Raw genomic sequence first — 23,873 nt, 5'->3', positions numbered from 1 at the left:
CCTTGGATGGTACACAGTAATTAAGTTTTCACTAACAGTGCAATTGTCCACTTTAGTGCCCTCTAACTGGTAAAACCTGGCTTCTTGTTCCCACCATGGCCCCACTAATTTCTATGGACAAGCTGTACTCCACTAGATAACTAGAGGCCACCATGAGTACGGCTCATCCACAGGAATGAATGGGGCCACAAGGGAAGAGGGCACATAAGTAAGAGAAGCTGTCTCTGATTTTTTCTTTGCAAAGGTTGTGTGGGGCAGGTCAGAGGTACATACCAAAGGTTTCTAGGATATGCAGCTGTATTCAGGGAGGTAGGTGGAGGGGGAATTACTGTTCCTAAAGGACATGTAAACGCGTACCATAAAATTAGCAGTATTAAACATATATAGTTGACTTTCAGCTAGCTAATATATAGCCTTCTTTTATTGTTTTTATTTTTTACATGCTTCCTTTTTATAGAAGATCATCAGCATTCCTTATACACAAAGATAGACCTGGCTCTTAAACTAACAGCTGAATCCTGCAGATTATAATCAAAGTACCAATCCAGATCTATGCATCAGGATTTGCTGTCAGTACTTCTGATACATGAAGGGGGAGCCAGCTCCCAAACTGAAAACCCAGCCTTGCAGATTACAAGATATATGCTTTTCTAGTGTAGCCATGCTTTGCTAATATAGACATTACAGTTGTGAAGGTTACAAATGAGTTTGGCTCCCTCTAGTGTCCGTTTAATGTTATTAAGACTTTTATTCAGTTTCTGTGAAGCAGCGTTACAACGCATTGTGGGAGATATAGTTTAATGAGGAAATGGCTCATGTGTTAACTTTGTTTTAAAACTACTAATCCCACAATGACAAGTTACAGACCCACAAGGCCAAGTTACTTGCCAGCATGCTGGGAGCAGGAATAAAAGCAACAGCGTGGCCATTTTTCCAGGTCTCTTGGGACGCCATTCATTACCTGCCTGCAGTGAGGTCTGTGTGTGTGACCGGGAGACTGCGGCCTTTAAGGCACGGATCGGAATCGATCAGCTTCTAAAGAGTTCTAGAGCACAGCTAGCTGGATCAGCGTGCGCATTGACTTGAGGACCCAAGGTTTCTGAAGGTTTCCTGCATTCTAGTCATCAGCTATGCGAAGGAGCGGTGCAGAGTGACGGTGCCAGCTTTCGGTCAGACTTGAGATATCAGGAAAGAAGTTCGGAGGAAGGCCTATTGTGGTCAGCGGGCCCTTGCCCAGATCAATAAAGTGTACTGTTTGCTGGGCAAGCTGGTAGCAGTTTGCTGGTGGGGCTTGTAGTTCCATGGAGCTATTATTGCATTACTCTTACAGTTAAGGAGGAAGAGTTACAGGAGTGTTGTTTCTTCATTACAACTAAGGAAATAGTAATCAGCACAATCATCACTCTACAGTTTGTTTCTTTATATCTCCCACTTGGATTACAAATAACTGCAGTTCAAATCAACAGGCTAGCTTAAGAATAGCTGAAGATAAGGAACTGTTGTTACCCTCCGCAAAGCATCAGGGGTTCACTTTACAATCTGAACATTGGATTGCTGTCTAGGGGGAGCTCTTGGGCATAAGATACAGATATACATTGCATTATTCTGTGTTATGTGAATGTAATGTACTGCAGTTAGGTGTATGCATTGAGGTGTCAGGGGGAAGGTGTTTAATATGAGTTTCTGGCAATATTGAACATTTATTCCACTGGGTACCTGTCTGCATACATATCTCACGATAATTATTGGTGTTACGAGTTTCAAGTTGAAATTGAGTGTTATCAATTGTCACTCATTGTTTATGCTTAATCATATTGTTTTATGTTCCACATCTATTGTGTGTGGTTTTCATTGATAACATCACATTGAAATATGGAACCCGAGGTGTCAGAGGTAAGAAAGGATCTGTAGAGTCGGGAGAGTCAGTGGGGTATAGAGTCAATCAGCAGCCCCTATGGGGCTACTGCTACACTAGTATTACTGGTTCCCCCTTCGCTCCCCATATGCTTTTCTATTGGCTCAGTAGTACTAGGATGGGTAACCTTGCTAACCAACAGTAAGACATAAAGACAGAAAAGTGCTTGACATATATTAGGTTCAGTCCACTGAAGAGCGATTAAAAGGTCAACAGTGGGTAATGATAACTCCCATATCTGTAAACTTAACAGGAGCCCTTTATAGTGTAGATATAGGAGCTCACTGTCTTACCAGAAGACTTAATGAGGGATAAAAGTAGGAGAGTTAACGCTCCTATATAAACAGAAGTATCCATTTTAGGTGGACTAACTTTAATTTCACGAAATACTTTATGTCAGTCATGGCAAACTAGTGTCCTTTCAGTCATATGTGGCCCTCTCACTCCTCCTTTGTAGCACTAAGCTGGTTTAAAGATTTTAACTGAATGGCCTTGCTCTGATTGATAAAATATAAAATTCCTTACATTATCTTATAGTTCAATACTTCAGGCAAAACATTGTAACTTGCAATTGTTATAAAAATGTGAACTATCAATGTGCTATGATCTTTTTATGAATTTACAGAGACATCCACCCCTTGCTCATTCTGAACAAAGGAGGAGGTGACATACTTCCCCCATATGGGGGCATGAGCAATGAGGGATTGCTGGCCAGATAACTATCAGAGGTTCAGTTGGGGCATCGTTATAAAGATACTGTCACTTGGCCCTGAAGGGCCAAGGTGACAGTGTCTTTTCAGGAAGGTGGTGCCCACAGTAGACATAATGAAGCTCTTTGAAGAATGATTCCACTCAGTTAGCCCTATTATTTAATTTTAACTTGACATGCTCGCTCTAAATATTTTATCCTGGTTAACTCATCTGTTTGAAGTTTACAGTACAGTTCAGCCCAACTGATTTCTAAAATTGCTTATCAGCTTCTTAATGAACAATTCTTTAGAGTTTTAATTCACAATGACTCAAAATATATAAAGTAGTCAACCTATTTTTTTTCTTCCTTCAGTTAGCTCCTGAACGACTATAAATCTTTAGTGAAATCTCCACTTGGTGATTACTTTATATGGGAAAATAGCTAAAGTGGGGGAGATTATTTATAGCTACTTTAGACTGTATAATAGGAAAAGATGAAATGATTAAGTAGCACAGGGCAGAGAGGTTTGGAATAGGCCATTATGATCGTAAACAAGTAATATTTTCTGAAAGCTGCAGTGAACTGAAGTCAAGATATAAAATAGAAGATAGAAGGCTTATTTTATAAATTAAAGTAAAACTATATATTTTTTCATCCAAAGTAAAACTTGAACTAAAAAGAATGGAATGCAGTTTGTTCCACCTTCCAGTTAAAGTGTGGGTCGCTAAAAAGTGTTTTGGACTAACGTCACCAGCATTTTATTACATAAAGGTTAGTGACATGCATTTCCACTTTGAGTTTATGTCTTCACACACCCAGTTCATGGCCATTCCAATCCCAAAACAAGCAAAAAAAGAGACTTTGGCAGGAGAGGAATAAAATAACCTGGTTCTTTCTAAAAATGAATAAAGCAATAACTGGCATTATAGGAAAGAATTTCGATTTAGGAGCTCCGCTGGGAGAGCTTGTTCCCAAAGCCCAGAATAGATAGAAAATGCTGGATGTGATCCAATCACAATTAAAAATCAATTTTGTGTGTTAATAAATTAAACATTTTAAAAGCTGTGCAAAACTTAAACCACATAGCAAAGTTACAATTGTAAATCTATTTAATGAGAAAAGTCTTCTGCAATATCCAAATAATCGCATATCATTGGAACAGCTATTATAGTAAAAGCCATGTGATTATACAAGGGTAATCCGAAGTCTTTGATGCATTCTGGAAACTGTTGCACTTTTCAGGTAAGATTCAAAGAACATGCTCCATGCCAGTGACTGGGCTTTTTACAAGAAGTGAAAGTTTATATCTACCCATACAGCTTTACAACTATTGCATACAGTTAGAATTCATATTTTGCTACTTGCCAAGTTTGTACAGACACAGACTTAATGACTGCACCCAGTAGGTCAGATTTAACATTGGCAGGCTGACTGATTACACCAGTTAGTGCTCTTTAAACAGAATCTATTGGCAAATTATTCTCACCGTGATCTAATTATTTTAACCACTTTCAGACCGGACCAATTTGCTGGTCAAAGACCAGACCACTTTTTGCGATTCGGCACTGCGTCGCTTTAACTGACAATTGCGCGGTCGTGCGACGTGGCTCCCAAACAAAGTTGACGTCCTTTTTTTCCCACAAATAGAGCTTTCTTTTGGTGGTATTTGATCACCCCTGCGGTTTTTATTTTTTGCGCTATAAACAGAAATAGAGCGACAATTTTGAAAAACACTCATTATTTTTTACTTTTTGTTATAATAAATATCCCCCAAAAATATATAAAAAAACATTTTTTCCCTCAGTTTAGGCCGATACGTATTCTTCTACATATTTTTGGTAAAAAAAAATCGCAATAAGCGATTATTGATTGGTTTGCGCAAAAGTTATAGCGTTTACAAAATAGGGATAGTTTTATAGCATTTTTATTAATAATTTTTTATTATTATTTTTTTACTAGTAATGGCGGCGATCAGCGATTTTTATTGTGACTGCGACATTGTGGGGGACCCATCGGACATTTTTGACACATTTTTGGGACCATTGTCAGTTATACAGTAATCACTGCTATATAAATGCAGTGATTCCTGTGTAAATGACACTGGCAGTGAAGGGGTTAACCAGTGGGTGGCAGTGTAGGGGTTAAGTGTTCCTAGGGGTGTGTTACTAACTGTGGGGGGGGTTGGGCTTTCATTTAGTGAACACTGATCTCTGCTCCAATCACATGGAGCAGAGATCAGCGTCACTAGTTGCTAGGCAGAATGGAGAAATGTTGTTTACAACGGCACTTCTCCATTCGGCCGCTCCGTGAGACGCTCCGCAACCGGACTCACGGGGGTCCTGACCAGCACGAGAGCGCGCCGCCGCCGGCGCGCTCCCGATGGCAGGGCGGTAAATTTTAAGGGACGTACATGTACGCCCATTTGCCTGCCCGTGCCATTCTGTCGACGTACATCGTCGTGCGCTGGTCGGCAAGTGGTTAAAGTGTAACTCCACTTTTGTTGAGAAAAAAACATACTCCTCTGGGTGATCTATGTACATTACAGGGATTTTAACAAATTTGTTGCAGATTCCTACCTTTTGTTATTCTGAAGAAATCACTGTTTGTTCCTCTGTGCCTCTGTGCTAAGTGAGTCTAATGGGATTGGTTTCACAATTATCAACCAGCTGCCGTAGCTGTAAAGCGCCAATGAGGAAAACTGCAGGGTCTGCATCCCTTTAGACGTGATTTCCTGTTGGTGGTATCTCACCAAACATTACATTTTTATTGCAGGGGATGCCAAAAATCACACTTTTATCTTAGTGTAGACTTCTGGGAAAATCTTGAGCCAATCACACAAGCAGGAAATTATGTTTCTGGGGGGCGTTTTGTACACATTCTGTGTACAGAATACCTCCAGGTCATATTGCATTGCATTTTCAGAAAATTATAGTGGCTGCAGATTGAAAAGGAAAGGTAATTTTGAATAACATTAAATTACAATATGACTTGTGTTTTTTTGTTTTTTTTTTCCCATAAAAGTTACCTGAGTTACTAGTATAAAGAGTAAGTCAAAGCACCAAATGCATGATTTTGGATATTTGCCTGTTAAGGACCCTGTCACCAACTTTAAATAATAAAGGCAAATAACAGAAAAATTAAGTATTTTAAATAGTTTCTGAGGCTTTCCATAAATAATTTTTTTCACAGGCTTAGTGCCCCTGGCCTTGCTAGAAAAATGAATTTGTAATTTCTTAAAGTGGTATTAAACTCATACTGATGAATCTCTGCCATATCAAGTATTAATAAAAACTTTAAACAAACACCCCCCTTACACATACAACCCGCTCCTTTGAGGGCAATCATAATGTGACCTGTGATAAAATTGAGTTTGACACCCCTGCTACAGAGTGTCACTTGAGTTAAAGCTCTGCTCGGGCTGCTGACATCCCACCCAAGATGGAAATGCCCAGCAGAAGTTTCGGGACTTTAGGATGTCTTCACAAGTAAAGCTATTACAAGTAAATAAATATGCATAAAATATGTTAAATGCACATATAGTCTCATTGGAATGGTTTTGTTGAAATACAGTAACTGGTCTGGCAACATGGCCTCTTTAACTGCACATACACTGTCCAGCTAAAAGTGTTAGATTCAGAAATAATGGTTCTGCAGTAATCTTTATGAACAACATATTGACAGGAATGGTACCAGCTGATTGGAGGAAAGACCATGTGGTACCAATATTCAAAAAAGGGTAGAGACATATACCTGGAAACTACAGGCCAGTCAGCCTAACATCAATAGTATGTAAACTATTGGAGGGGATGATAAGGGACTATATCCAAAAACAGTATCATTAGCAGTAATCAGCATGGGTTTACGAAGGGCCGTCTCTACCAGGCCACTCTGTTAACATTCTATAAGGAAGTGAGCTGTCATCCATATAGGGAAAAGACTGTGGATGTGGTGTAGCTGAATTTTGCAAAAGCATTCAATACAGTACCCCATAAACGCTTAATCTACAAACTGAGGTCTGTAGGCGTGGACTATAGAGTTTTTTCAGTGATAGAAAACTGGTCACAGGAGCATGTCCAAAAGGTGGTGATAATTAACATGTACTCCGACTGGTCTGGAGTGATAAGTGGGGTACCCCAAGGCTCTGTCTTGGGACCAATTCCATTTCATTTACTCATAAACAATATAGAGGTTGGTATAAACAGCTACATTTCAGCTCAATCTCAGTTTTTGGGGATGACACAAAAATAAGTAGGGCAAAAACTTCACATCAGGATATAGAAGTTTTACAGGAAGACCTGGAGTGGAGTTGGAGTGGGCAACTACATGGCAGATTAGGTTTAGTGTTGAAAAAAATGTAAAGTAATGCACGTGGGGTCTAAAAATATAAATGCAAACTTCTCATTAGGAAGAAAACCTGTGGGGGAATCAAGGATAGAGAAAGATCTAGGGGTCCTGATAGAAGACAGACTGAGCAATAGCAGGCAACTTCAAGTTGCAGCAAGCAAAGCCAGCAGACTATTAGCTTGTATAAAAAAGAGAATTTACTCCAGAGATAAAATTATAAACCTGTCACTTATCTAGAGTATTCCGTCCAGTTCTGGTCACCAGTCCTCAAGAAGGATGTGCTAGAGCTGGGGAAAGTCCAGAGAAGGGCAACTAAATTAATAAGCGGACTGGAGGACCTCAATTACGAGGAACAATTACAAGCACCAAATGTATTCTCCCTGGAGAGGAGGTATGATAGCAGTATACAAATATCTCAATGATGATCCCAGCGTAGGAAGAAAAATTTTAAGTCTCAGGGAGTGTCAGAGGACACAGGGCCACACAATGAGATTGGAGGAGAAGCGGTTAAACCTTAAGATGCATAGGGAGTTTTTCACTGTTCAGGGCGTTAAGGATGTGGAACTCTTTTCCACAATTGGAGTATTGATATTTTTAAAAGACTCTTGGACGTGCATCTGAGTGCATCTGAGTGAACACAACATAAAGGGATATGGGAAATGATTACCGACATTGACACACATACACCTTCACAGGTTGAACTGGAGGATTATTGTTTTTATTCAACCTTACCTACTATAAAAATGTGAAACGATGTAATCCTTTGTGTTCTATTAGAGATTAGCAGCCTACTTTTACATCTTCTTCCCCTGCAGATGACCCCAGAAATATTCCTCTTTATTCATATAAAACTACGCTGTTAATGTGGAGCAAAACTGGAGATTTTCATTAGCACCTGATTATCTTCCCTGGCTCATATAACAGTAAAAACTGAACCGGCTACTATAGGATACTGCTCAATCTATGCTAACGTGTTAAAAAAAAAAAAAAAAAAACGTTATTTTTTACATCTGGAAAGGTAGATTTCAGACAACTGGGCACGTGTAAACAGCGAAACAAAAAAGTTCCACTGATGCATAAAAACAGGGTGGAGGAGGAGAGACACCTTTATACTGCTTCCCTGTGGGTAAGGAGCAATAGTCAGATATTAATTTAAGCTGAAATACCCTTTAAAATGTTCCCCTCTATCTTCATAAGAATTGTCTGATTAGATTATTTTTATTAGAGATGCCAACCTTATTTCATACTGGAAATCTTGATTCTTTCCCCAGAATTGTTTCCTTGAATGGCTACATTAATGGCATAACATATCTACTGAACATAATATTTTGGTGAGTCAGTGACAGTTCAGTGGGCGGTGAGCTATGTCCTGCGATTTAGTCAGCCAGGAGACATTTCTCTGCTGCTGAATGAGCAAACTAAGATATATATGAAGTTCAGCCTGATCAGCAGTGAACAGATTGATTCCCTACCTGAAGGCACCACTTTTATTGACCATCAATCAATACACTGACCACCATTCTGAAATTGCACTTTTACACTGACCAACATTGTAAGGAGGCACTTTCCACAAATATACCGGTGCAAAGGGGTGCTTTTCCACTGACCAGCAATCTAAAGGGGGACTTTCCACTGACAACCAATGTAAGGGGGAACATTTTCACTGACCGCCAGTGTAAGGGGGAACTTTTTTACTGACCACCTATCTAACGGGGCACGTTCCATTGACCAACAAGCTAAGTGTGTGTCATGGGGCAAGATGGTAACCGCATTCCCCTGTGAAGCTGCTTTATCTGAAATTGCAAACTAAAAGGTAGCTGGTGCAGAAAGGCTTTGAAGGCTTGAAGCTGTGGATGCAGAGGAAGTGTAGTGGAGGCTTGAGCCTGCAGATGCAAAGGAGGGGCAGTAGAGGCTTAAGGCTGCAGGGGTAGAGGTGGTGAAGAGGTGGCTTGAGCCTGCAGGTGCAGAAATGGCACAGCAGAGGCTTGAGGCTATAAGTGTACAGGAGGTGCAGCCGAGGCTTGCGGCTGCAGGCACAGAGTAGGTTCTGCAGAGGCTTGAGGCTGCAAGTGCATAGGTGGCTGAGGAGGCTTGGTGCTGTGGATGCAATGGACATATATTGTAAAGGTTCAGACTGTGAATGGAACAGTGACTGCAAAGCTTCAGGCTCTAGATGCAGCTAAAACTGGTAAAGTTCAGACTTTGAATGCAGTGGAGGTTGTGGGTGGAGTATTAGCCAAGGATTCAGTGGAGACTTGTCTGCAGATGCAGTAGAGACTTGACTGCGGGTGCATCAGAGCTTTAGTTGTGGGCATAGAATAGACTTGACTGCAGGGCCACAAAGGCTATATGGTGGATGCAGAAAGTGGAAGGGATAAAGGCTGAAGCTATGGCATACAGAAACTGCAGAAGCTTAGTGAAGCATAGAAACTCTTCGCTTGAACACAGACTTGTGTTCAATGTTGTGTTAAATTAACAGATCCAGTGTGAAAAATGAGGCATCATGTTGTGCAACTGTGGGACTCCAGGTAAAGCCCTGACATGCCTATGGCTATGCAGCAGAGAGGGGGCACTACCTCTGGATCGCAGGAGTTACAGTGGGCACATTTCCACTGATCACAAATGTAAGGTACACTTTTTCACTGGCCATTAATATAAAGGGGCACTACACTTTTCACTATCTGCATTTTTCTGGCCATTGGTATCATTATTTAATTTTAAGATTACTACTGAAAATATGCAGGGTACAGAATGGGGTGTAAACAAGAAAAATCTGATCTGGTTGTCAATGTGCTAGGTAAGCCATACATCTTATTTTGTTATTTATTATTATATCTAAAGCATTGTGCTCATGATAATATGCCCTGAGCTGTAGATACAATCAATTTTAGCGGGTGTTCCCTGAGACCTACAAAATATTTCCACAACAGACAAACAACAACTGCAGCACTCAGAACAGGGGAACCTCCTTCAGTTCTTAGATAGAGTCCACAGATGGGTGTTCTGGCTTCAATGTCCTCCAGACAACATGTGAGCAATAGAATTCAGTAAAAGAGCAGGCAACTCCAGATCCGTTTGAAAGATTTATTGGTTACATATTAAAAAATATACAGTATAAGTCCCTTTGTATACTCTTTTCATATGTAACCAATAAACCTTTTAAACGGATCTGGAGTTGCTGGCTGTTTTACTGGATTCTACTACAAAATACTTCCCTTGTGGGGTCAAAAGTTTGAGAAAAGTTGGCCTGGGTGCTGATGTTCATCCTTGATTTATCAGTTTGTTAAAAGAGAATTTTGGCCAAATCTTTTTTGGCATTACTTCTCTTCCGGGTCACAAGAGCGTACTTATGCCGCGTACACACGACAGGACTTAAGTCCGGCAGACTTTCGACGGAGTTCTGACGGACTTTCCGAATGAACGGACTTGGCCACACACAATCACACCAAAGTCCGACGGATTCGAACGTGATGACGTACGACTGGACTAGAATAAGGAAGTTCATAGCCAGTAGCCAATAGCTGCCCTAGCGTCGGTTTTAGTCCGTCAGACTAGCACACACACGAGCGGATTTCTGGGTCCGGCAGAGTTCTGTCGGAAAAATTTGAAACATGTTCCATTTCTAAAGTCTGTCAGACTTTTGCAAATCAAAAGTCCGCTGCAGCCCACACACGTTCGAATAGTCTGCCGGAATCATTCCGTTAGACTTTTGATGTTGAAAAGTCTGGTCATGTGTACGGGGCATTACTTTAGCTCTCCTGTGACCCATATTTAGCTGACACTATGAGGGGGTATTTACGAAAGGAAAATCCACTTTGCACTTGGAAGTTCAGTCACTGTAGATCTGAGGGGGACATGCAAGGAAAATAAAAAACAGCATTTTAGCTTGAACATGATTGGATGATAAAATCAGCAGAGCTTCCACTCATTTCAGATCTTCCCCTCAGATCTACAGTGACTGCACTTTCAGTGTACTTGTAGTGCAAAGTGGATTTGCCTTTCGTAAATAACCCCCAGTGTATTGTGTGAAGATTGTCAACTTTATTAGTAAATAGGCCTATATAAGTATATGTGCCATAATCAATAGCATCTAGTTTGAACTGTTGCTTTTTCTAATGTAATATATTAAAAAACTTAGGCCTGATCATAGAAGTCATCAGTTGTGAACAAATCTGATATATGATGGCTTTCATTGAGCATAAGAAAAACTACAGTGTGATAAGACATGGTTAAGAGCTCATAGCTCTGTTCCAGTAGGCATAAAATCAATGCTATGCTTACAATATAGCTTCACTTTTACATCATTGTTCTGCTTTGTGCTCTGTAGACAATTGCCATGTTCTACTCAACAAAAGCAGCACTGTAAGTCTGAAATAGAAGGAAAGGCAATACTGTACCTACTGCCTACTGCTCTTCTACTTCCTGCCTTCACTTGTTAATAAATACGAACGTAAATACATATTATTGTCTTTTTTCTAACAGTCACATGACCACAAAGCTCCAGCAAGGTATGCTGGTTGGAACGGCTGGTGGGCGCTTTCGGGCCAAACAACATCTTAGAGCTGTGGACACCAGTGGGATGATGTCACAGCTCCAGAGATTCGTCGCTGTTGTCGGCTCTGCTCCAACAGACACACTCGGGAGCTTTGTGGTCATATGACTGCTTGGAGCATATAACTATGACAAGAATTTTTTTTCAAATGATCTAAAGCCACTTTAAATCATATCAAAGCATGTAAACTCAATCACTGAAATCAAATTTATGCTATAATACAATAACATAATTTCAAAATGAATTTTCAATATGTTCATTAAAATAATACCGTATCCTGCCATGAAAGTCATTGTTCTGACTCTTCCTAGTATAGGGTAACAGATCTCTGGCACATCTACCACTTTTGTTTCAGAAGCAATTTTGCTCCGGAAGCCTCCTTCTGATGGACACTACAGGTGGTCATTCAGATGCATGGTCCACTGCAGTTACCATTAGAGAACCCACCCTGAGAAATGCCATGCAGCCATCGCTTGGGTACATGCATATAGCTACAGGGCCAGTGCAAGAATTTTTGTCCACATAGGCGAAGATGCATTTTGCCACCCAACCCATCCTCACCGTCCTCTTGCTACTACCTATCTAAAATTGAGCTGGTACCTCCTTCACATTGGGATGGAGCGCAACATGAAGGATGTCACACACCATTGAAAATGGAGCTGTGCTAAATTTCCACTAAATGGCAGTGTGTAATGAGGGGGATGGGTATATGCATTCCTTTTTCCTTTCACTAGCCACAGGCAGCTGGCAGGTATGGCCACTAAAAGTATCCTGATTACACCCCCAGATACACCCACTCTGATCAAACCTCTCCAGATACCCCTACCTTCATTGCACCCCCAAATACCCCCACTCTGATCACACCCCTAGATAACCCCCCTACCTTGATCAAACCTCCCCAGATACCCCTACTCTGGTAACACTCCCAGATACCCCCCACTCTGATCACACTCCTAGATAATCCCCCACCCTGATCACACCTGCCCAGATACCCCTACCCTGATTACACCCCTAGATACCCCCTCAGCCTAATCACCACTCCCCCAGATACCCCTAGTCTGATCATCCCCACACATGCACCTTTCTCTCCCATAACACACCTCCCCAGATTCCCCCACCCTGATTGCACAACACCCCCAGATACCCCCCCCCCCCCAGCTTGATCACCCCCACCTCTCCATACTCCCAGTCTGATCACACCACTCGGATCTTTTCACTACCCCTACCCTGATTACACCCTCATTACACCTCCCCAGATACCTCTACCCTGATTACACCCCCAGATACCCCCACTCTGATTACACCCATAGATACCCCTCTCCCTGATCACACCTTCTTAGATACCCCTACCCTGATTACACCCTCAATTACCCCCCACACCCCTAGATATTGCCCCACCCTGATCACACCTGCCCAGATACCCCTATCTTGATTACACCCCTAGATACCCTCTCACCCTAATCACTACTCCCCCAGATACCCCAGTCTGCCCCCCCACACACACATACCTTTCCCTCCCATAACACACCTCCCCAGATTCCCCCACCCTGATTATACAACACCCCCAGATACCCCCCAGCTTGATAACCCCTCCTCCTCATGCCCACAACCCTCAGATCTTTTAACTCTGATCACAGCTCCCCTAACACACATACCAGATACCCTCCTCCCTCCACCATCACACACAGCTTGGGTTTACCAACCCCTCAGATCTCATCAGTACCGCAGTTCCTCCTAGTCCTGTGGCCCCTCCTCCAGATGATGTCAGTGAAGGAATCTGCAGCAATCAGGTTGGGTTAGCTGTCATTGGGACAGGCATGACAAGATCTCACGCTAATCATTGGTAGCAGCGGCAGTGGCAGCAGCAGCAGCAAAGAGCAGGGTGCCTCCTTCACTCCTCCTCCTCCTCCGGCATGACTTCAGTGTGCACAGCCAGTGCACACCTCCTAGCTGACAGCGGGTCCCCTGCCTCCTCCTTGCACACATGTGAATCTGCCCGCCGCTCTGCCTTCCTCTGCCTCATTGGATCCGCTCTGACAGTGGTACACACTTATCACCCCATCTGCCTTCTAATCTCTGCCTCTTTTAAGCTGACAGCAGCCTGCCTACTAAACACCAGGCAAACTAAAGCTTCCATGCTGTGCCCTTTCTTCTATGGGGCACATTGTGGAAGTTTTAGTTTGCTTGCTGGAGGGACAGGTTTTTAAATATCTGAATCCCCACGAGTGGCTGGGAATCCAAATTTTGCTGCCCCCACCCACCATCTTTGCGCCCTAGGCAGCTGCCTGAACTGCCTATTGCTGGCACTGGAACTGTATAGCCATGAAGTAGCAAAGTGCATGTGATCTGTAGGACTGAGATGCAACAAAGGATAAAAAATAGGTGACATTTTTTTTATTATTTTCAGGGGTACTGGACTTAAAATCACAGCCTCCAGCAAGAATAAACAATAACAATGCTGGAGGCAATTTACATCACACATTCATTTTGATCGCATAAATATTAATGTAGAAATGTATTTGTTATGTGTGAAGTACTGCTTTAAGTATGTACTCTTAACCCAGAAAAGTCCTTTTTAATGCTTACAGCCTCCTCCAAGTCATCATTTTTTTATTTATTTTTTGTTGGTGTGACCCAATGTTTTGTTAGAGACATATACATGTGGACAAGGTGTGCCAGGCGACTGGGGAATCATCAGGGGTCTGTTTAGCCCCAATGGGGCTCCTTAAAAAATTGTAAAAAAACAATAAAAATAAAATTGTAAAAAACAATAAAATAGTAAAAAAAAGTTATTATAATTATCCACTGCTCTACTGACACCAGCCTCTGCCCTAATGACATTGTCCACTGCTCTACTGCACTACTGCAATATATATATACACATATGTGTGCTTGAGCTTTGAGGTCCAAACCCTAATGTAATAGGTTGTGTAAACCTATGGTTAAAGGATGCCTACATTAATTCTCCATGTCCCACTGTATGTAGAAATTCATAACCATCCTCTCTTGCTCATTCCCAAAATTGACTAGGTATTAGCCCTTGTACACACGGTCGGAGATTCCAACGGAATGTGTCCGATCGGACCGTTTTGTCGGATATTCCGACTGTGTGTGGTCTCCATCGGACTGTTTACGTCGGAATATCCGACGGACCAAGTTTTCCAACTTGCCCATAAAAATTTTCCGACAAAGTGCTCCGATCGGACATACTCCGATCATGTGTAGAGAATTTCGATCGGACAAAGTGCCACGCATGCTCAGATCAAATTCCTACATCAAAGCTATTGGCTACTAGCCTGAATGTAGTCCCGTCGTAACTAAATAACATCATCACGTTCTGAACGATCGGATTTTCCGACAACTTTGTCCAACCGTGTGTATGCAACAGTTTCCGACAAAATCCGTCGGACAAAATCCGACGGATTTGGTTGTCGGAATGTCCGACCGTGTGTACAAGGGCTTATATTCTGTTTGTTCCAAACAAACAGAAGTGTGGAGGAAAAGGTGAGGTTTGGGGAGCTCATGGAGGATTTTACAAGGAGGCAGAAAAACAGAGTAAGTAATGCCCATTAAGTAGTAGATGTGTACGGATTACATTTGGAGAATAACGATGTGGTTCTTTCACTTTAAGCTCTGTGTTTTGGATGTAGTAACTTATTCTCTAAATGTTCTTCCTACAGCTTTAACAAGCACTGATCCCTCTGGGCGATAATCCATAGAAAAACATTCTCTTGACCTCCTGCTCTAAGCCATACATTAAACTGTAGTTGCAACATTATTACCCCCCATGCATACCAGGCTCAACATTAAAAGGAAATTCTCGTGGCATCATGACTGAAAAGCAAGGCAAATCTCATGTCTATATACGGGTGTGGTGTAAGACAGCATCTGACAGCTGTGGTGGGAAAAGATAGTAATCAAAGAGAATGGAGAGATGAATTAGGATGGAACATGCTGTAATCTGGAATTGGGCTTTGATTCATTGTTTTAATGGGAAGGAGTAGATAGCATACTCACTAATGCAGAATGACATTCATTATATCCGGAAACCTAAAAAAGAATGCTAGTACAGCAAAAAAAAAAAAAAAAAAAGTTACCAGTGTTATAATTACTAGAAAATGTAGTTAAGTACAGTATGTGTATTTTTTTGTTAAAATGGATAACCAGCCAAAACCTATATATATCTTTAAGTGACACAAAACTAGTTTAAAAGGAGAAAATTATATTCAAATATGTATTCCTAACTCTAAAAAATAAAAATCTTTATTGCTCGCCACCTTCTCCATATTCCTTTTTCTACTGCTGATGTGACTTCTTGTTAGTGGGTGTTCATTCTCCATGATCCCAAAGTATGTAGGAACGTAGCCACCCTCTCCCACTGGTTCTAGAGATGTATTAGGGACAATGGGATTAGTAGTGAGAATAGAGCAGTGTACATGGCCACAACTAAGGGCTCTTTCACACTGAAACATTTTTCCTGCATTTTTTCCTTGCAAGAAAAACAAAAGACATATGTTTACTTTTAAATCCTATGGGACTTTTCACAACAGCGCATGCTGCATCTTTGGTGCTGTTTGGAAAACCACGCCAAAAATGCAGCTTCTCATTGAAATTTGTGGAATTGCATTTGTGGTGCATTTTTGAGTCAGGTGTCCATTTTTCAGGCAACCCAAAACGCACAGTAAAGGCATCTGAAACACAGCAAAATGGGCTAAAAACACATATGCGCTTGTTACAGTGATTTTGCTATAGAGCAGTGTAAAATTACCCTAATGCCGCGTACACACTATCAGACTGTCCGGCGGACTTAGCCCGCTGGACAAACCACCGGATTTTGAAGCGGAGGTCTGTCGGACTTTCCAAATGAGGGGACCTGCCCACACACAACTGGACTTTTGAGGGAGTCCGCCGTACTTTTGAAATGAACTGACTTGCCCACACATGAAGGAAAGTCCGGTCATTTTGAACGCGGTTCCAGGTAGCCGGGACTAGCGCAGGAGGTCAATGTCAAAGATTGACACGTCGCTGGCCCCGTCACCTGGTATGGACTTAAAGGGGAAGCCCTACGCTGAAAAAATGGCTTTGGCCCCCCCCCCAGGTCCATATAAGACCCTTATCCGAGCACGCAGCCCGGCCGGTCAGGAAAGAGGGCTGGAGCGAGCGAGCGCCCCCTCCTCCTGAGCCGTACCAGGCCGCGTGCCCTCAACATGGGGGGTGCTTTGGGGAAGGGGGCCCTGCGGCCCCCTCACCCCAAAGCACCTTGTCCCCATGTTGATGAGGACAAGGGCCTCTTCCCGACAACCCTGGCCGTTGGTTGTCGGGGACTAGCACACAGACGGCCGGATTGTCTGCCCGACAATTTTTGAGTCAAAACTACTTTCTAAGTTTTTGGGGGAAAAAAGTCAGCCGGAGCACACACACGGGCGGATTGTCCGCCGGATAGTCTGATCGTGTGTACATGGCATTACAAGCACTACTCATTCCACACAGTGAGTCATACAAGGAGTTTTTTGGGAGCAGATGGAGTATATTACAGGGAGGCAGTAAGAAATCATTTCATGAAAAATAAATTACAGGGCTTAAGTAGTGAAGTTTTCACTAAAGCTCCAGTTTGCATTATGGACAACAATGAGCCTAGGAAACGAGAAAAAGTTCTGGTCAGCCGCACATCTAAAGTTCTTTTATTGTAAATCCATGATAAAATCACATATGCAAAGGGTGGTTAAAGTAGAAGGGCTAGTAGAATACACAAACGCGTTTTGCGCTAATAGTTGACAATGACTTTAGTCAGCTATGAGTAAGTACTGTATTAGTGTGCAATGCGTCAGCCGTATTCTACTGGCCCCTTTTGCTTATTCACATTTTAAATATATGATTTATTTGTAGATTTAAAGCAAAGGTGCTTAAAATGCGCGGCAGACCAAAACTTTTTCCCTTTTCCTATGTATTCCTATTCCTATCCCAGCTGCAAACTGGGCCAGCACCTATTCAGTATTCATTATGACGGTGAAGAAAAAGTGGAGATATTGCTCATAGTGACTAGATTCTGTTTCATTTTCCAAGAGAATAAAAGATGAAACTAGAATTCTTGTCATAGACAATAACTCAACTATACTCCCCCCCCCCCCCCTCTCTTTTCTGTTTTTTTTTTTTTAAAACAAATGAGTGCATTTCTTAGGCTGCATTCTCACCTGAGAGTCGCATCTTTTGGGGTTTTTTTTTCTAATGCTTCTTTGCTCCTTTTTGAGCGTTTGTGTACAACGTTGTTAAAAGGTTTTTGAGCTTTCTTATTTTTTAATTAGCCAATAGAGAAAAAAAAATCATCTGTTTCATTGGTTGCTATGTTTTTCATCTGCTTTTATTATTATTTATTTATTCTTTTTTTTTACTTTTTTTGTGAGGCATTATGGTCGAAAGGTTAGGTTTAGGAGTTAATTTATTTATTATTTATTCAGTTATTGTTTATTAATTTGTTTTCTTAGGAGGTCAAGGGTTAATATTAGGGTTTGGGTTTAGGATTCAGGGGTTAATATTAGTGTTAGGGATTAGGGTTTAATATTAGGGTTAAGGGTTGGGGTTAGGGTTTTTATTTTTTGTTTTTAATGTTTTATTTATTTTTATTTATTTATTATTATTTATTTTCATGTAATTATTGTATTAGAAAAACTCTCAAAAAATGTGAGACAAAATGTTTAAAGACGCTCAAATGAAGCTTTTCCATACATTTCTATGGAACAAAAACCACTTTGAAAAAATTGCACTGCACCATGTTGCATTGATATAAACAGAGACCACAGAAAATAATGTGATTTCCATTGTCATACATTGCAGATCCAGGTGAAATCGCACTAGTCTTAGCAGTGCCTAAAGTGGACTGATGCTCCAATGTAAGCCTGAAGTTGGATACATAAAGTAAATTAAAAAGGAACTGAATGGTGATCATTGGCATTGGTCCCTATTAGTGGGGAGGATCTGTGTTTAGGCAAAGCTGCCAATCGGTTGTTTCCACTTACACAGCAGACCTTCAAGCCCTTTTGACAGAAAGCAGGAAGGTCCTCAATGCCACCATATACACAGAGCTATTATTGGTTTAAAGACCCCAATTTAAAAAAAAGAAAAATAAATCAAGATACAGCTTTAACCGGTTCCCGACCGGCGCATGCCGATGTATGTCGGCAGAATGGCACGGCTGGGCAAATGGGTGTACCTGTACGCCCCTTTAAATTTGCCACCATGCCATAACGTGCGCGCCGGCCGGGACCTCCGTGAGTCAGGTCGTGGGTCCCATGGACTTGATAGCTGCAGGGATACCCATGACCGTCTCACGGGGAGGAAGAACGGGGAGATGCTAATGTAAACAAGCATCTCCCCGTTCTGCCTAGTGACAGTGTCAGTGATCTCTGCTCCCTGTGATCGGGAGCAGAGATCAGTGATGTGTCACACATAGCCATGCCCCCCCAGTTACAAACATTCCCCAGGACACACTTAACCCTTACCCCGCCCCCTAGTGGTTAACCCCTTCACTGCCAGTGTCATTTACAGAGGAATCAGTGCATTTGTATAGCACTGATTGCTGCATGAATGTCAATGGTCCCAAAAATATGTCAAAAATGTCCGATGTGTCCGCCATAATGTCGCAGTCATGATAGAAATTGCTGTTCGCCGTCATTGCTAGTATAAAAAAAATATTAATAAAAATACGATAAAACTATCCCCTATTTTGTAAACGTTATAACTTTTGCGCAAACCTATCAATAAATGCTTACTGCAATTTTTTTTTACGAAAAATATGTAGCAGAATACGTATCGGCCTAAATTGAGGAAAAAAAATGCTTTTTTATATATTTTTGGGGGATATTTATTACAGCAAAATGTAAAAAATGTTTTCAAAATTGTGGCTCTTTTTTTATTTATAGCGCAAAAAATAAAAACCGCAGGTGTGATCAAATACCACCAAAAGAAATCTCTATTTGTGGGAAAAAAGGGACGTCAATTTTGTTTAGGAGCTACGTCGCATGACCGCGCAATTGTCAGTTAAAGCGGCGCAGTGCCAAATAGCAAAATGTGCTCTGGTCAGGAAGGGGGTAAAATCTTCTGGGGCTGAAGCGGTTAAATTAGAACCAACTGAAACTACTACACATGATCAAATGATGGTCTTGCTCACTTTTATTGCAGTGTAAGAATAGATAATATGTACTTTCCAATGCACGTGTCCTCTGGTGCATCAGGCTGAAGGACAGATTTTGGAAAAGTCCCATAACATCATGAGAGCTGAGAATTTTTATATGAGTTACATCTGATACTGAGCAAAGATTCAAATCCCCGCATGCACAGCAGGTGATTGGAGGCATTGGCAATGAATTTGGCCATTAATATTGAGTTTTTGAAGTTTTAAAAACTTAAAAAAAAAAAACACACAGACCTGAATGTTTGCTTTAGACAAAACAGAAATGGCTTCAGTCATGCTTCAAACTATGTACAACCATTTAGCATAGGTAAAAAAAAAAAAAATGACAAGCCAGACAATTGTTACTTCCAACTGAGACATTTCTAGCAATTATTTCTATAAAATCTTTTCATGCAAACTGAATCACATCCCACAAAGCAAAGGAGTGACGCTAACAAAACCTGGCAACCTAGTAAATTGCCCTAACTCAAAAATTGCTAAACATTGCTCATACACAACTATATAATTTATGAACAATTTGTTTCCAATGACTTCAGCTCTCTTAAAGTATGGGTATGTTGCAGGTAACCTGTGCAGAATGAAAATTGAGATGTAAACTGCCCATAACCTGCAGTCCCTCGGTGTAAGAATAATTAGGAAATATTACAAATAATGTCTTTTAGTTGACAATATGTTGCTCATATTTACATTGTTGAATGCTGGTAATACTCCGAATACTAAAGGCATATTCTCAATTAGCAATGACAGAAAGATGAATGATTATCCGCTTCCTGACCGCCTCCTGTATATATACAACGGCAGGATGTCTCACATGCACGAATCGCTGTGCATATATAAAGGCGGCTCCTTTAAGAGCCATAGCAGGGGCACGCCCGCTGCATGGCGGGGGACCTGATGCGCAAGGCCGGAGGACGCAATGTTCCCAAAAATGTGGCAAAAATGTCCGATGTGTCCGCTGCCGGCCACCCGCAATTGCGGGCACGAGAACCAGAACGAGGATTTGTGTGTATAAATACACAAATCCCTGTTCTGATGGGGAGGAGAAACAGATTGTCTGTTCCTACTAAGTAGGAACAACGATCTGGCTCCTCCTCTAGCCAGCTACATCCACTCACAGTTAGAAACACACCTAGGGAACACCTAACCTGACCGCCCCCTGGTGTCAACCCCTTCCCTGCCAGTGACATTTATACAGAATCAGTGGCTATTTTTAGCTCTGTATAAATGTCACTGGCCCCAAAAAAGTGTCCGATCTGTCGGCCGCAATGTCACAGTCCTGATAACAATCGCTGATCACCGCCATTACTAGTAAAAAAAATAATAATAATAAAAATGTTATAAATTCATCCCCTATTTTGTAGACACTAGAACTTTTGTGCAAACCAATCAATAATCGCTTATAATCGCTTATTGTGATTTTTTTTACCAAAAATATGTAAAATAATACATATTGGCCTAAAATAATGACATTTTTTTGTTTTTTAATTGGGGTGTTTATTATAGCAAAAAGTAAAAAATATTGTTTTTTTTTTCAAAATTGTCACTTTTCTTTTGTTTATAACGCAAAATCTAAAAACTGCAGAGGTGATCAAATACCACCAATAAAAAGTGCTATTTGTGGAATTTTGTTTGGGTACAATGTCACATGACCACGCAATTGTCATTTAAAGCGACGCAGTGCCGTATCACAAAAAATTATTCCCAAATAAGCTGCGCTATACTGATCCGATAAATGCTATGTGAAGCAAATGAGTGAATAAATAAAGCATGAAAATGACTCAGAGGAAGCGTTTTTGATTTGGCGATATCTGGTCTCTGAGATGGGATCAGTGTAGCTGGTAAGCGGCAGTAGTGTTGGTGGTGGAAGTCCTCTTTTTTCCTGCAAACTCTGATGACACTTTTCCTATATCGGTGTGGTGTGTTTAAAACACGTTGGAGATTACAAGCAAAACATTTTTTGTTGATGGGACGATGGACTAATATTTGAACATTAGTATATGCATTTCCCTGTCTGCACTTTGTTAATATTTTTTGATTTCATGCTTTATTTATTCACTCATTTGCTTCACATAGCATTTATCGGATCAGTATAGCGCAGCTTATTTGGGAATAATTATTTGAATTGTGGGTATCTCACGGTTAAAGCTGCTGCTGCGTTTATAATTCACATTTTTTATTTTTTTTTTGTTTTGTTTCATTACTTCACATTAAGTTTACATAGGAACAGCGCTGTATTTTTTAGGTTTGTATCACAAAAAATTGCCTGGTCAGTAAGGGGGTAAATTCTTCCAGGGCTGAAGTGGTTAAGGTGATTGGGAGGTGGAGGGGAAATCATGCTGAACTCATATTTAAAATATCAAATTTAAAATGCAGCTTTCAGAAAAACTCTAGTTTTATTTCATTTATTTTATTATAGATTTTATATTTTTTATATATTTTTTTTTTTTTTTTTTTTTTTTTTTTTTAAATTTAATAATGTTTATTGAAGATTTGCATCTGAACAGAACAACAAAAAAAAATAGAGAAAATACTCCTCAATACAATACAAGCTAAATCCACTCATACATAGGCTAAGCAGAGCTAGACATATATGTCACTAGATCAGAATATTGACAAATTAAACAATAAAGCAAACAATAAAGCCAACAGGAAGTGCATTGTAAAAACATTAGTATTATCTTGTACCCATCCTAAGCAATTATGCCCCCGTGGGGTGTTATGTCTAATCAAAGCACACGAGCCACAGACCCCCTGGTGCCCCAAACGGGATCAAGCTGCAATCCAAGGGCTGGGCCCGCCCACAAAGACCAGGATACCCCCCCACTCATCTCAACAAAGTTCAGAAACCTGGGATACCCAAAAAAAATATATCGGGCCAAGACCGGCCTACAACTTCACTGCCATTTCCCTTAGAACCCCAATTGGGGCCCATCCCAAAACACCAAGGGAGGTGGAGAAGAAGAGAAGAGAGAAAACGTGAGAAAAAGGGAAACAAAAACGGGGGGGGGAAAGAAAGGCAATGTAAAAAGCTTAATCAAATGTTACCTGTCCTAGAAGACAAAGCACCCGGCTGCACTCCTGGAATAAGAGAGATATTACACAATGTCGCCCAAGGTTCCCAGATCAACCGGAATCTTTCCGTTTTGTCATGCCACTTGGCCACTATTTGTTCTTGCACCATAATCCATGTTACCTTGGATCTGAACATCTTGTACGAAACTGTATGTTTCTTCCAGGCCTTAGCTAACGTAATTTTAGCCCCAAGGAAAACAAAAAACGCTAATTGCTGTAAATGTTTGGACAACGCCGGGATGGAAAGATTAAGTAAGGCTAAACTGGGGTGCGGAAGTACAGCGGTCCCCGTAATTGTACTAACTGTACGAAACACTTTCCTCCAGAAGGAACGGATGCGTGGACAGGACCACCAGATATGAAACATATCTCCTCCCAGCTCACATCCTCTGAAACACCCTGGTGAGGAACCCGGAAAAATTCTTGCCAGCCTGGAAGGAACATAGTACCAACGAAACAGTACTTTGATACCTGCCTCTATTAGCGAGATATTAAGTATACCTTTGTGAGCTCTCATCGAGGCCCTGAACCACTGTTTCAGATCCCAGGAGCTGTTATTTTTTATATTTTATAGATTTTTTTTTAGATATATCCACCTAATCATCTTCCAGTAAATACATCACCACCTTAAATATGTAGGCCCTGATTTCTGCTAAATAGAAGATTCTGTTCGTCTTACTGAGGTCCCAGTTGTGTTTTGCTTGGGGAGGGGGGGGGGTGTTGCTGAGTCTGGAGGGAGACATTCAAGTCCCGGGGATACTGTGAGTATGGACCTGAGAGAACTAATGTTTATGCTTGTCTGGCCTGGAATATTACTTATGGTGTCCCAGTGCTGTTCACTTTATGTCCTACAGCATAAGGGACTGTTCTAAGAAGTAACTGTAATGGGAAGATTGTCTTCATATCCTTGTCAAGCGTTCTAGAGAAGTGGTTCTCAACCCTGTCCTCAATTACCCCCAACAGACTATGTTTTGGGAATTTCTCTTAAAATAGCTGTCCAAAATACCAAGCCATTGACTCTGATTTAAAGCACCTGTGCAAGATAAAGGAAAATCTGCAAACATGGCCTGTTGGGGGTACTTGAGAACAGAGTTAAGAACCACTGTTCTAA

General features: G+C 41.2%; 1 protein-coding gene across 5 annotated transcripts in view; it reads right to left on the bottom strand.

Annotated features, from left to right (window-relative positions):
• FGF13 (fibroblast growth factor 13) overlaps window positions 1–23,873 on the bottom strand; it is a 563,100-nt gene that overhangs the window by 387,024 nt on the left and 152,203 nt on the right. The window contains exon 3 of one of the 5 annotated variants that reach the window (XM_077490408.1): window positions 15,520–15,565. The exons of the other annotated variants lie outside the window; for them this stretch is intronic. Within the exon in view, the coding sequence (XP_077346534.1) occupies window positions 15,520–15,535 (16 nt within the window). The 5' untranslated portion in view covers window positions 15,536–15,565. The remainder of the gene's footprint in view (window positions 1–15,519; window positions 15,566–23,873) is intronic. 5 annotated transcript variants of the gene reach the window in all.

This window comes from Lithobates pipiens, unplaced genomic scaffold, assembly GCF_037356315.1.
Source record: "Lithobates pipiens isolate NorthernLeopardFrog02 unplaced genomic scaffold, aLitPip1_a1.2 Scaffold_1, whole genome shotgun sequence".
Lineage (NCBI taxonomy): Eukaryota > Metazoa > Chordata > Amphibia > Anura > Ranidae > Lithobates > Lithobates pipiens.
The sequence above is the reverse complement of the archived record's forward strand: the minus strand, read 5'-3'. Positions and strand labels throughout refer to the sequence as shown.